This window comes from Zalophus californianus, chromosome 5 (genome assembly GCF_009762305.2).
Source record: "Zalophus californianus isolate mZalCal1 chromosome 5, mZalCal1.pri.v2, whole genome shotgun sequence".
Classification (NCBI taxonomy): Eukaryota; Metazoa; Chordata; class Mammalia; order Carnivora; family Otariidae; genus Zalophus; species Zalophus californianus.
In genome coordinates, this window is record NC_045599.1 from 55,175,812 (window position 1) to 55,190,668 (window position 14,857).

Genomic DNA, 14,857 nt, shown 5'->3' on the forward strand with positions numbered 1-14,857 from the left:
CCCTGTCAGGATCTGTTCCTTGATTTTCTGGAACAACCTCCCTGCATGTAGGACACTGAGAACCTGGAAATGTTCAGACTGTTTGAGGACTTGTTCTCATCTCACTTGACTGCTGTTTCTGTGTGTTGATTTCTGCTGCCATAGGGTTTGTTTTCTCTGCCAGTTTTTCTTTTCTTCTCTCCTTCTGGCACCTTCTGACCTCTTGAAACTTTCTCTTTGGTTTGCCTCGATAAACATGAACTAGGTGTTCCTTATCATTCAATAAGACGGTAGTTAAATTCAGTGTCATCTGGAGTTCTAGGAGGTTGTTCCAGAAACTCCTCCAGAGCTTTTTCTTAAGATAATTGAGAGAGGGGGCGCGTTGGTGGCTCAGTCGTTAAGTGTCTGCCTTCGGCTCAGGTCATGGTCCCAGGGTCCTGGGATCAAGCCCCGCATCGGGCTCCCTGCTCCGTGGGAAGCCTGCTTCTCCCTCTCCCATTCCCCCTGCTTGTGTTCCCTCTCTCGCTGCTGTCTCTTTCTCTCAAAATAAATAAATAAAATCTTAAAAAAAAAGGATAATTGAAAGATACGAGCAGATGGCCAGTGTTTTATTTTGATTGTTTTCCTGTATTTTTTTATTATGTTAATCACCATACAGTACATCATTAGTTTTTGATGTAGTGTTCCATGATTCATTGTTTGCGTATAACACCCAGTGCTCCATGCAGAACGTGCCCTCTTTAATAGCGCAGATGGCCAGTGTTTTAGAGTAACCACTGGAATCGATGATTGTCTACTGTTGGCATGAGTATGGCTGACCCCCTAGGCACAGTGCCTTGTCCCATTTTTTTAGGTTGAAAAAATGTTGAAATACCATTTTGAATATTTTTTATGGAGGGTGGGACCCAGGAAGGCAAATGAGTCCAAGTCCCCCTGCATCTCCCTTTCATGAGAGGACCCTCATTTCGGCCTGCAGCTTCGCTGAGTTCTAAGAAATTCAGTGAAGAGATCACTTGATTACCTGTGTCTGAGAAGGTGGAAGGAAAGCCTAGGTTAGTATATAACATATTCCCTACTCTTGGGGAAGGTCAGACCTGTCTTTAGAACTTGGACATGTTACTGATAGTATTTCATCTCAAGCATATCTGATAAATAAATCTTTTATAATTAAATCTTGTAATAGTTCTTTTTGGGGAGAAAGGACGCAGAGTGATAATAAGGTATTTGAACCTAATCCAACATTTTTGTTGTGTGATTTTTGCTCTTTGTATGACTTTAATTGCATTTAAACCTAAAAAAAAAATTCTTCCTCAGCACTCTGGCTTATTCTATAGTGTTCTTTCTTTTTCCCATGCAGAAAGAAGTGAAGAACATAAAGACTTGTGCAAAGCCCTGTGCTTAATTAAAGACATGATTGCAGCAGTGGATTTAAAAGTCAGCGAGTATGAGAAAAATCAAAAATGGCTTGAGATCCTAAATAAGATCGAAAACAAAACCTACACAAAGCTCAAAAATGGCCATGTGTTTAGGAAGCAAGCACTGATAAGTAAAGAAAGGACTCTCTTACATGATGGCCTTGTTTACTGGAAAACTGCTACGGGTCGATTCAAAGGTATTATTTCTCCTCCTTTGACATACGTTACTCATTTAACAGGACAGATTTTCAAAAGAAGAGTGGTTCGGAGATGGCAGGCACACACACAACCCCTGGGGAAGTGGGAAAGAATCAAGTCGTGAACTTCAATAGGCAAATGCTACAAATCTTTACTGCCCCAAGTGAAAACCTTCATATACATTTTATGAATTTGCAATTTGGGATATTGGAGTCAAAGGAGCTGAGAATTCTGCTAATTGTTGGCACGGAAATATCACTCTGGCAAATGTAGTGTGTTGAGAATGAGGCAGTACGCCTACACACCTAGAGTCTATGTGCCAAGCCAGCTGGGGGCTGTCACACCCGTGAGGGGAGAAATGAGCTCCGAATGTTGAATTTCTTACTGAGTAATAAGATGCAGAAATATACATGCTCGCAGTGGTACAAACTCTTCCTCAGTGCTACTTTTTGGCATTAACTGGCATTAAACTGACTCTGTTAATCTAGTTAAGAGTCTAAAACCATTTATTCAGTTCTAAAGGACTGATTCGGTAGGTAGCATCTTGGTTGATCCAGGCTTTCTCAGCTCTGATCACACACTATAGAATCACCTTGGGAGCTTAAAAAAATTACCGATGTTCAAGTCTTCTCCCAGAGATTCTGATTTTATTGGTCTGGGGATGAACACCAAGCATAGGGATGCTTAAAGGCCCCCACGTGAGTCTGCTGTGCAGCCAGGATTAAGAACCACCAGTCTGCTCTCCCTGTTTTTAATGTATCTTAATAACTTCCTCAGATTAAGTGAGAGGGAGAGGTTGTTTTAGTTACTCCAAGGTAACTAGTTACTCCAAGGTAACTCCAAGGTAACTTTCATGGTGTTTGCGGCTAATGACTGAAATGGGATTTGTTGATCAGCAATGTTGCAATTAAACATGAACCGCAGTTAGAACATTAACCAAGCTAAATTATTAAGCAGTCTGTAGACCCCAGTGCTACAAGTCCTCTGCCCTTGGTCCATTTCATCACATCAGCAGTTTGCTAACTCTGTTAGAATGTTTAGTTGGCTAGTAGAGATGGGTTCCTGTGAACAATTTGGGGGTGCCGTATTGGATCGCAAACGCTGCTCAGGTCTAGATGGAATGATTCAACAGATTTGTGTACATAATTCAAGGCAGAAGCTGCCCTCTAACGTTATGATTAAGGTTCTTTTTCTAAAGGTAAGTGTTTGCTCCATTCTATTAGAACCTTTGTTTGTTGGATATTTCTTTTCCATTTTGAAAGCTCCAGTATTAAATGTTGCTGGAGATTTAGTGATAACCTAGAGTAACACAAACATGCATGCTTAAACACAGCTAATCTGTGTTTAAGAGTAGAGTTTCTCTTTGGCTATCATAAATACAGACATTTTTATAAAAGTTCCATAATTAGACTAAATCTGAGTCTTCTTATTTTTAATAAATTGATTTAAGTTTCCACCATAAAATCAGAATATTTGATAAAGGCGTTTGAACTGTGGTTTACTTCATTAATACTAGTAATATCTTTTCTTTGAAGATATCCTGGCTCTACTTCTAACTGACGTGCTGCTCTTTTTACAAGAAAAAGATCAGAAATATATCTTTGCTGCTGTTGTAAGTATACGGCCACGTGATGCATATTTTAAATAGTTGAGTCCCACATATCTTTGAAGAATGCCTGAAAGTCCTTGTGAAATTAAGTAGCCATTGGCAAGAGTATACCCCTTATATTTCCATTAGTATTGGTGATTGCAGTGTTCAGTAAGAAGCTTCTCATTTGGTTTAGCAAGTGTGAAAAGTGTTGATCTATAGCCAGGAGTGGTAGTCAGCTAATTCAGTTGTTAATTGCTAATTTAATTGTCAATTGTTAATGTAAAGATACTGAAGTACCTTGGGACTGGTTGGTGGACAGTGCTTGCCGAAGTCCCTCAAGTGACTCGCTGTCCTCTGGCCATCTTGGTATATCTTCCAGATCTCTCCCACCCGCTTCCTGACCATGCCTTCCCAGCCACTCAAATGTTTAATGCTGGGAACAGCAGGTCTTTTCCAGGATCTTGTTCTGTTTCCATTGGTCCTTCCCTGCTCTACCTGTAGCTAGCCCCATTCATAACTATCATGATATTCCTTCTGCCAAACAAGAGAACATCATTGTGGTATCTAAAGTTTAAAGGAGATTTTGTTTCTACTATAATGACTACTAATTACTAAGATTATTCATGTAAAATTTATCTTTATAGTGTGTTACATTAATCTCATGGCTGGCATAGAGTTAGACTAGAAGTAAAACCAGTGTTTTATAACATTTTTTACCCAGCATCTTGCGGTCCAAAATGACTCACTTAAAGAAGGAAGATGTCATCAATTAACTTCGTCAGCCTCATGGAGCATTAGGCCCTGTTAAAGGAAAGAATCCAAGATGCAGTACCAATGTGGGCATTATAATGGTGGCTCTCTGAAATGGTTCTTATTTATCATCCATTGGCAGATTGGACATTTGGGAACCACTAGTAGATGTTATCAATTCCAACTGGTTTTAGCACCTTCAGAGCTTAATGAAGTTTTCGTTACGCCAGTTCAGAGAAAACAGAGAAGCATGCCTGCCCACGGGTGGATTTGGGGGAGGAAGAGGTCGGTGGAGTGCCTCACCTGTCCACCTGTGCTTGTCAGGTTGGCCCAGTAGGCTTCTTCACCTTGTTAAGCATGTTGGTTTCATCAGCACACTGATGCCAGGTTGTATAAAGGTCAGAGATTGCTTCACAAAGCTGCTCCAGAGGATAGCAAGAGGCCTTAGACAAGCCCTGTGGCTCTGATACATTTGAATTGTATATATTATATATTGCAGATTTCATGACAAGCCACTGATTTGTCAAGCAGTCTCTCTGTGCTATTATCTGAGATGCTGTGAATAGAGAGAAAGTAAGTAGGAAGGTGGAACCATTTTGTTTGTCCTGTGGGAGGCGAGGACCATGCTAGAAGAGAAAACAAATTCACACCACACCTTTATAGAAACAAACGTTTGGTCAAAACCAGAGAGCTGAAAGAGAAACCAGTTGTGCCTTCTTGGGTGTTAATACAGGCCAAGATGACCTGCTGATGGGTCAAAGATTTTAGACACAGCAGAAAGACAACTATCTTATTTTCTAGGACAACAGAGCATATGGATTGAGAGGAAGGTGTGATGCTCACTTTATAGTTACTACTTGAAATATGGATCTGTCCCTCCTATGTGACCTCTTCCAGAGTTATCTGTGCCTGCCTTAGACTACGCTTGCAATTAAGTGGGATGTTAGGAGTGCAGTCCACCAAATGCCAGAACAAAGGCAGCCGCAGCTTTGCTCCTCTCAGGAGGAGGGGTTGGGCTCTGGACAACAGTAAGATGGTGTGGATACTGTTTCATGGAGTTGCTAGCCTGATACACAGCAGCTTTCATAAAAGCCAGCCAAGCCCTTCTCCATGTCAGGGAGCAAAATAGAAAGCATTATCCTTAAGGACTCAAGGGCACTGTACTGTGCAGGCATATGCATTTGAGTTGCATCATAGACATTTAGTTAGCACAGCCCTCCAGTCATAAATATCTTATTTACGCTCTGTTGAGGGAATTGCTATATTAGCTCGAGGGAATTGCTTGAGGGAATTGCTGTATTAGCTAGGGTCATACAAATGTCTGGATTTCCTGGTTCTCACCTTGGCATTGGAGAAAGCTAGCTTGATGCTAATACCCACAGGTAAGTTTCTCTGCTCTTCGTGCTGTTAGAAAAACCTCTTTAGAAAAAAAAAAAAAAAAAAGAAAGAAAGAAAAACCTCTTTAGGAAATGCTTAACTTGCTACATGTTCCAAAAGACGTGATGAATTTGGACATGGCCAGAAGACGAGCCGCAGAAAAATGGAGTCCCTACAAGAGAATTTTGCTTTGAAAGAGGACTCAGCTAGAAATGGGAGTAGGACCCAAATCTATGAAATGAATAGGAAAAAAATAGATAAATTCATTAAATCCTGGATTACTGAGTCTGGGAGGATCTCTTAAACATTAGAGAAGGTAATTTCTAAATGAACAATAAAAAAAGACAAGGGAACATGGAGATGTGCACGTTCACGTTCAAGACAGGAAGCGATCACAGTAGGACTTTGAATGGCATTACTAGAAGACTCGGCCACTCCGCGGAATCCCGAATGGAGACGGGGTTAATGTACAACAGGGCTGAATGTAGCAGCTCCTTTTCCTCTTCCCCCGGGGCAGAAGCTGTCAGCCTGCCTCAAGGGTTTGGCAGGAAACATATAGGAGGGAACTGGGAGTGTGCTCGGGATCCAGGATCCCATAGTGAGTGCTAGAGACTATAGTGACCTGGTAAGAACATGGCCTGTCCCCTGGAGGGCAGGGATTACTCAGCGACAGCCCGGGTGTTCCCATGAGTACATGGGCCCAGGATTGCCAGTCTGCTTTTTCCCAGAACCCCTACATCTACTGGTTTGTTGTTGTTTTTTTTTTTTAAAGGAGAAATCCCCCAGTTTTTAAATGTTGGTGACTGTTAAAAAGAAATCTGTTTTTAAAATACTGTGGCACAAGCAAACACCCCTGCAGGCTGGGTTAGGCCTTGGCATGACCACTTTTTAACATCTGTTTCTAAGGTAGACCCGTTGCTTCCATTCCTAGAAGTTTAATTTAAACTCTTGATCATCTCTAGTGTTCTTGTGTGATTAATATGAATAATGATGGACATGCCCCTGTTGTCTCCTCATCTGATGGTGATTTAATTAATGCTACTTTCTACCTGCTTATCTCTTTTTCAGTTAAAAAATATCTGACCTTACCACCTCCCCTCCTTCTGCAGCACTAGCCAACTGGTTCAGATAATTTCATCCTTGCTAATGTCTGAAGCAATTTAAACCTACTCTGCCTTTTATATTACAGAGGCCATTTACCTTGTAAGCTGAGGAAGGAAAGCAAATGAGGTCTTGGATAGTATATCCATGACTGAATGAAGGATATTAATAGTGCTCAGGGGCTCGCCCTAATTAGAGAGGGCAGTATTCAAAAACTTGTCGTTTTTTGGTTTTTGTTTTTTGCTGCTCGGAGAAGAATGGGCTGAAGAGGTATTCTAGGTACCCCTGCACACAACTTAGATGTGGCATAGCTGTGTGATGCTGGGCAAGCAGACAGATTAGCACTAAGGAGTCAGCCATGCGGGATGTCGTGGCGTGTTCTGGGTCCAGGGATCACTCAGTCCAAGAAGGAGAAGCCAAACCACGCACTGCTACTGACTCTTAAACAGTGATGAAAGCCACAAACCAAAGAAAATTCTTCATACTTAGCCCCCCAAACTGTTTATCTCCTGCAGGCCTTCTTTTGGTTATGATTTCAACTATGGATCCCAACCGAAATTAGTAGTATTCTCTTACTCATCATTGAATCCCCAGTGCTTAGAATGGGACCTTGAAAGATGGCAGTAAACGTGCGTAGAAGAGGCGATTTAGTCAGGGCTTGTATGCCGGATGTTAGCTTTTCTTCCTGGTCTGCTCTGATGGAATTACACTAAATCCATTTCTACAGACATTTATTGAAAGCCTACTCTATGCAAAGCAATGTGCTAGGCATACACAGATGAATCAGAGCCCTTCCTGCCCACCAGAGGCTCATGTGGTGGGAAGAAGAGGCGTTCACAGGCAGAACCACAGAAGTTCAGTCACTGTGCTCTGTCCTACGGTAGCAGAAGACGCTCGTTACGCTCAGGGAAGCTGAGGTCATGCCCCCCCTCCTCTCTGTCATTTTCACAGTCTGCCCTAAATCCTGCTAAATCCGATGGTCTCTTAGGTCTCACACCCCTCTCAGTCTCCTTGTGATGTTTGAGATGTTATTTTCTATCCCATGCCCTTCTAGAAAAGCCCCCAAGCCCCGGACTATGGCATTTTGATATTCTTACTGCTCTGATTGTTCTTTTTAAAAGTTGTCCTTTTAAGCCACTCATTCTTAAGGACAAACATTCTCCTGTATCCTTTTTCTCCATCCTCTCTTCACCGTGCCCTTTCCATTGGAGATCTTAGCAACTTTCAGAGTCCTTTTGAGAGGTTGAAGTGAAATGATTTACCTAATACTCTTGTGTTCCTTAGCCAGTGTGTTTGGTGAGACGTTTGGTTTTGGTAGGATGCTGTTTTACCTGAACATCTTCCTATTTTATGTAGGATCAGAAGCCATCAGTTATTTCCCTTCAGAAGCTTATTGCTAGAGAAGTTGCTAATGAGGAAAGAGGCATGTTTCTAATCAGTGCTTCATCTGCTGGTCCTGAGATGTATGAAATTCATACCAACTCCAAGGAGGAACGAAATAACTGGATGAGACGAATCCAACAGGCAGTAGAAAGGTAACATTTCCTTCTGTCCACACTCTAGGGAATGCACTTGTTCAACTGGGAGAGTATTCTAACCATGTTTCCTCTGCATGAACACTTTGCTTCAGCCAGACGGGTCTGCTCCCCGCCCCCTGCACCCGCCTCTGATAGCCTCTCACCTGCAGCTTTGTTCTCTGCACCTCCCTGCATGCAAAGCCCTACCTCCCCTCTACTTGTGTGACTCCTGCTCATCTTTGGTGCAGCTCCTGGCTTCCCTCCTTCACGAAGACCTCTTCAGTTCCAGTGGTCTCTTCCTTACCTGAAATTCTTTATCATCTGCTCTCTAAAGCGTTGACTCGGTGCTTGTCATAAACCACCTTGTAGCTATTACCTTTTCTGTGTATATATGTTTATTAGATTGGAAGCTCCTTGAGGGCAGGGGCTTTGCCTTTTGTTTCTCTTTGTGGCTAATTCTGAAGAATCATTCAATAAACATTTTTTGATTGGAGGATCTAAGTGTTCTAAGTCAATTTACTTCTCATTACTTGTGGTTTTATAAGTTTTTATAAATGAGACGGGGTGAGGGTGATCATTCTTCATGGTAATTTGATTAGATCGATCTTGAATGATGTTTTATAAAATTCTTCCACCTCTACTGCACCACACCCAACCTGGCACCCTACCCTCTGAACCCTCCAACCCCTCCAACTCCCTCTCCTCTGTCCGTCCCATTAAGAAGTACCCACATGTAGTAGAGAGCAAAACTTAGTATTTTAGTTGGACCTAATGCTAGTGTTGAGTGTCGGGTGTGGGGGTGTGGGTACATGTGTACTTGAGTGTATGTTTGTGTATATGTGTTTGTCGGAATTTTTGAGTCATGCTGTACTTCTGACTCTGAGAGCTATGTCATATTGTGCAATGTCCTTTGTATACTCAGGAAAACCAGATACCTTGGCTAGAGGGCATGAACAATTCTCTTTATGCTGAATTTCTCTTCTATGAATAATGCCGCCGCCAAGTCCCCGTGTCTTTCTAATGAACCTAAAGATATTTGGATTTGGTTTCAGTTGTCTGTCTTGACTATTGTCTCTTAAAGTTGCCCAGAAGAAGAAGGGGGAAGGACAAGCGAATCTGATGAAGAGAGGCGGAAAGCTGAAGCAAGAGTGGCCAAAATTCAGCAATGTCAAGGTACCATGCAGACATCTCTGATCCCCTGGCTGTGCTGTTCTCCTTGGATGCTGGGAAAGCCCATGTGTCATGAGTGGGAGGTTGTGCCCCCCCCACCTTCCTCCTTAGTGATTTAAAATACATAACAAATTTTCAAAAAAAATAGGCACATAATATATACAAAACAAGGGCTGTGGGCAGTGTGGTGTAGCTGTGCATTGGAGTCATTGTCCAGTGGTGTCATTTTGGGTCCCGGCCCTGTCAGGTCGCAGTGGTGTGACTTTGGACAAGGAACCCATTAACTCTGGTCATCAGTTTCCAAGTCCTTGAACTAAGGCAATTAGATTAGCTCAGTGAGTCTCATCTCTGGCTGGACATCAGAATTACTTGGGAGTTTTGTAAAAATTCTGATGCCTGGGCCCTATGCTCAACCACTTCACTCAGAATCTATGGAAGGTGGTTGTGGATGTCAGTATTTAAAACTCTTTCAGGTGATACTGGAGCAGACTGAGAACCCCTGGATTAGATGCTGGTTGAGGTCCCTTTAAACTGGAGGAATCATGTGTTGTGTTGGAATCGGAGAAAAATGATGCGTGAAAAGTTGGTCAAAGAAATTGGATGTTTAGAAACAAAAACATAAACTAGTAGGTTTGGTTTTAACCAAGATGGGCTGAAGCCTGAGTAGCTTCGGGCTTTTACATTGTTTTCCCTTGTGGGTATCAGTCATCATGAACAGTGCCACCTCAATTTTCATTCCTGAGCTTAGTGTTTAGTCTTAATAGAAAACAGCCTGAACAACGAATAGTTGTGCAAGTTTTTCTGGAATTAGGGGCATGGGAAAGGAAACGAACATCTGAGTACAGTAAATGTTCAGAAAAGACAATGGAAGCTCAGAGTTGTTAAGTCCTTTGCTGGGGCTATAGTAACTAAGTGGAATAATTAGGATTTGAACCTGGTTCTGGCCCCCCCAATAACTTGTACTTGACCTGTGAGACCATACTGCTTGCTGATGAGGAACATCTTTATCTTAGAGCTTGGATTTTCATATAGTTGCTGTATTCATCTGATAACCTTCCATGGTAAATACTATTTCATAGAAATACTCAGTAACCAAGACCAACAAATTTGCACATATTTGGAGGAGAAGCTGCATATCTATGCTGAACTTGGAGAATTGAGTGGATTTGAGGATGTGCATCTAGAGCCCCACCTCCTCATTAAACCTGACCCAGGAGAGCCTCCCCAGGCAGCCTCATTACTAGCAGCAGCACTGAAAGAAGGTAAGTTGCTTCCAAAACTGTTTGGTTTAACAAGTTCAGAAAATGTTTGAGTACCTCCTGTGTGCCATACCTTGTGGTTTTAGTGCTCAGGATATAGCAAAATAAGACAGTGTTCCAACTGTGCTACAATTCATATTCCAGAAATTGCAAAATAAAAGGAAATAGATGTGTCAGGTTGTGTCAAGTACTATGAAGACAAAGTGTCCCTCAATAGATGAATGGATAAAGAAGAAGTGGTGTACATATACAGTAGAATCTCACTCAGCCATAAAAAGGAATGAGATCTGGCCATTTGCAACAACATGGATGGACCTAGAGGGTGTAACGCTAAGTGAAATAAATCAGACAGAGAAAGACAAATACCATATGATTTCACTCATATATGGAATTTAGGAAACAAATGAACAAATCAAAAAAGAGAAAAACCCAAAAAGGACTCTTAAATACAGAGAACAAATGGTTGGTTGCCAGAGGGGAGGTGGGTGGGGGTTTGGGTGAAATAGGTGATGGGGATTAAGAGTACACTTATCATGATGAGCCTGGAGTAATACATAGAATTGTTGAATCACTATATTGTATGCCTGAAACTAATATAACTATGTTAATTATATTTCAATAAAAAAAACAATAAAGACATTTTATTTGGAAAACCATAGAGGAGGACAGTTGCTTCAGTGAAGATTTTAATAAAGTCTGAACCCTACTTAAAAAAAGAAACAGGGGCACCAGGGTGGCTCAGTCGGTTAAACATCTGACTCTTGATTTTGGCTCAGGTCATGATCTCAGGGTCCTGAGATCGAGCCCCGGGTTGGGCTCCCTGCTCAGCAGGGAGTCTGCTTGCGATTCTCTCCTTCTCCCTCCACCCCTCCCCACCACACGCTTGTGTGTGCGCGCTCTCTCTCTCTCTCTCTCTCTCTCTCTCTCTGTAAAATCTTTAAAAAACAAAACCAAAAACAAATGATAAACAGGATAGGGAATGAAGAGAGGGATAGAGTGGGGAGGTTGTATTTGAGTTAGGGTAACAAGGAAAGGCCTCTTTGATAAGGTGATGTGTAAGCAGATACAGGGAAGTGAAAAAACCAAGTAGATATCTGGGGAAAGAATGTTCCAGCCACATGACCTCACTGATATGAGGGATTCTTAATCTCAGGAAACAACCTGAGTGTTGCTGGAGTGGTGGGGGGTGGGAGGGATGGGGTGTCTGGGTAATAGACATTGGGGAGGGTATGTGCTATGGTGAGCGCTGTGAATTGTGCAAGACTGTTGAATCACAGATCTGTACTTCTGAAACAACGCAACATACGTTAAGAAAAAAAAAAAGGGAGATAGCAGGAGGGGAAGAATGAAGGGGAGTAAGTCGGAGGGGGAGACGAACCATGAGAGACGATGGACTCTGAAAAACAAACTGAGGGTTCTAGAGGGGAGGGGGGTGGGGGATGGGTGAGCCCGGTGATGGGTATTAAAGAGGGCACGTTCTGCGTGGAGCACTGGGTGTTATACACAAACAATGAATCATGGAACACTACATCAAAAACGAATGATGTAATGTATGGTGATTAACATAACAAAAAAAATGTTCTAGACACAGAGAACAGAAGATGCAAAGGTTCCCAGGCAGGTGCATGCCAAGCTCGAGGAATAGCAAGGAGGACCTTGCAGGTAGCGTGAAGGGAGGGGTGTGGAGTGGCAGATGAGTCAGAGCCAACTACCACTCACATTACATGGACCTGACTGAGGTGAGTAAGGAGCTTGGCTTTCATTCTGAGGGTCACTGTGGGAAGTATTATAGGGTTTGAGTAGCAGAGTGACATCATGTGTGTTCTAAAAGGAGCCCTCTGACCGCTGTGTGGAGAATGGACTATATAAGGGGGCAAAGTGCAAATATTGGTAATAATAAAGTTTAGGGTACAACCTTGGGAGTTGGTGGCTGAGGTAGGGTGAAGGATAAGATTATTGGGGAAATGAGGAAGTCAAGTAGACACGTGGCCAAGGTATTGGAAGGACTAGGTTCATAAAAATGGCAATTCCTGAGAATTTGACAGGAGTAGCATTCGGGGAAGGGAGAGAACTTGCACCAGATGCTAAGTTGTTCAAGGAATCTGTAGATGGATGGCAACAAGGAGGGGTAGTGAGTGGTGTCATCTGATGGCACGAAATTAAAGGGAAAAGAGGGGTTGGGGTGGTAGGAATAATAGTTTCGAAGTGACAGTAGGGCCAATGGGTTTGAGAGAGAAAACAGCCACCACCTGAGAGAGTGGCAGGGAATGCAGACAAGGTTTTGTAGATTCCAGACCATGGACTAAATGTGTCCTACCACCTGTTTTTGTGAATACAGTTTTATTGCAACACAGCCACCCCCGCTTGTCTACCTATTATGTGTGGCTGCTTTCTTGCAACACTGGTGAGGGTGAATAGCTGCAATGAGACCAGGTGACCCACAGAGCCTAAACTATTTACGATCTTGGGCCCTTGTAGACAAAGTTTGCCAAGCTCAGGCTCAGAATCTTGGAACATCAGCTCTGGAGGAAAGTTTAGAAATCATGGCATTCTATGATCTTTATTTGATAAGGAAACCGAGGTCTTAAGAAGGGCATAGAGGATGTCTGACGTGGGGTCCACTGGTGGAATCATTCATTTTCATTCATTCATTCAGTATTAATTGAGCATCTACCCTGTGCTCTGCTGTTGGTGCTAAGGAAAGAGTTAATACTTTTTATAACTTGTAATGGAGTACAGGCTGCCAGTTATGGAATGAATAAGTCACCAGGATAAAAGGTACAGCATAGGGAATATAGTTCATGATACCATATAACATTGCATGGTGACAGATGGTAGCTACACACGCGTGGTGAGCACAGCGTAATGTATAGACTTGTGAAATCACTACCTTGTACACCTGAAACAAATGTAACATTGTGTGTCAATTGCACTTAAATGAAAAAAAAAAGAGGGAAATAAAAACTTACAGTGGAGGAAGACTGACAATACGCAAGGAAACAAAATAATTTCACAAAGGTCACAAGAAAATAAGATTGGGCTGAGGTGAAGGCTTTGCTTTAGAGAAGTCAGGGAAAACCTCTCTGGGGAGATAGATGGTTTTTCAGATGAGAATTGAAAGATGAGAAGAAGCCAGCTGTCTGGGGATCCAGGGGGGGACTATTCCAGGGAGAAAGTGAGTACGATGCCCTTGTCTGTGGAGTGAGCCTGGCATGCTCAAGGGAAGAAGGAAGGTGGGGTGGCAACAGTCAAGGAAGCGTGTGAGGTGAGGCTGTGTGTGTGGGCAGAGAGAGGTCTTTGCAGGCTCTGGTTAAAAAGATAGAGATTTTATTCCAAAATTGATGGAAAGTTATGGGTGCTGTTAACCATGGGTGTGGCCCCATCCTAGGTCTGGAGAATAGAGCAGAGTGGACGGAGACCAGTTTGCCTGGAGATGGGTGGTTGGCAGTTACGCACACTGATGGGGGTGTTGGGGCTTTGGTCTGGACCCAGGAATGTTGGCAATGGAAGTAGAGGGAAGTGGACGGGTGCAAGGTATATTTTAGAAATAAAGCTAGAAGTACTTCTGAATGGGTTGATGAGAACCAGTGACCTTCTCACTGGCCTTGATAATATCTCTGTTGAGTAAGTCACCCCCCTCTCCATTTTAGCCAGTGGCTTTCACTCCCTCCCCACCCTACTCCCCCGCCCTCAAAACTGTCATCGGTGCCCAGTTTACATCCCTCTGCTTTAATTCCTCTGGCCCATCATGTGATGTCAGTACTGGGGACCAGCAGGGGACCCAGCTGCTCAAGAGAACACGGAGCAATTAAGGTACAACCTGATCCACCCAGAGTCATTGATGATCAGGACTCAGAGATCTAGCAGGAATTCTTAATCAGGGTGAGGTCATTATGTTTAGGGAAAAAAATAAATAGTTGAGTAACGCACCTTGAATGGTCTCCCTGGGTCCTTGCTCTACTGGACTGCTTTTCTGCTTTCCTTTCTCCTCTTCTGTCTCTATGTCTTGAATCCCATTCATCCTTCAAGATTCCGCTCACCTTTCATCTCCTTTAAGAACTTTTTCCTAGTCCCACTGGCGAATGTAACTGTCTTGCTCCATGGTACAGCTGGAGCATTTTATGATGCTCTGAGAACTGGAGGACCGAACTTAACCCTGATCACGTGCTCCCATGTGTATAGTTACGTGTATGTTGTGTTTTCCTCCTCCAGTCTGCAGACTCCCCTGATTAGTTACAGATGCCCAGGGATCCCCTGGAACAGAGTAGGTGCTCAATGAGTATTGGCTAGATTCAAACAGTGGACATAATGTTTTAGAAATATTTGTAGGGCCCTCAAAATTATGTCATTCCACATTGAATGCATTTATTGTAAATAAAAACACAACTTTCTTGGTGTGGTGTTTACCAATCTTACCAGATCCTAAGAGTGGCCTTTGGTGCTTGTTTAAATGCAAATTCCTTGTCTTTTCCCTTGGAGAATGTGATCTAGTAGGTGTAG

General features: G+C 42.8%; 1 protein-coding gene across 9 annotated transcripts in view; it reads left to right on the forward strand.

The window, feature by feature from the left end:
• The window catches only part of ARHGEF28 (Rho guanine nucleotide exchange factor 28), a 321,591-nt gene that overhangs the window by 265,647 nt on the left and 41,087 nt on the right, over positions 1-14,857 (forward strand). For all 9 annotated transcript variants that reach the window (XM_027606410.1, XM_027606415.2, XM_027606414.2 and 6 more), the window contains 5 exons: positions 1,337-1,591; positions 3,128-3,204; positions 7,768-7,946; positions 9,010-9,101; positions 10,178-10,360. In XM_027606410.1, the coding sequence (XP_027462211.1) occupies positions 1,337-1,591; positions 3,128-3,204; positions 7,768-7,946; positions 9,010-9,101; positions 10,178-10,360 (786 nt within the window). The remainder of the gene's footprint in view (positions 1-1,336; positions 1,592-3,127; positions 3,205-7,767; positions 7,947-9,009; positions 9,102-10,177; positions 10,361-14,857) is intronic.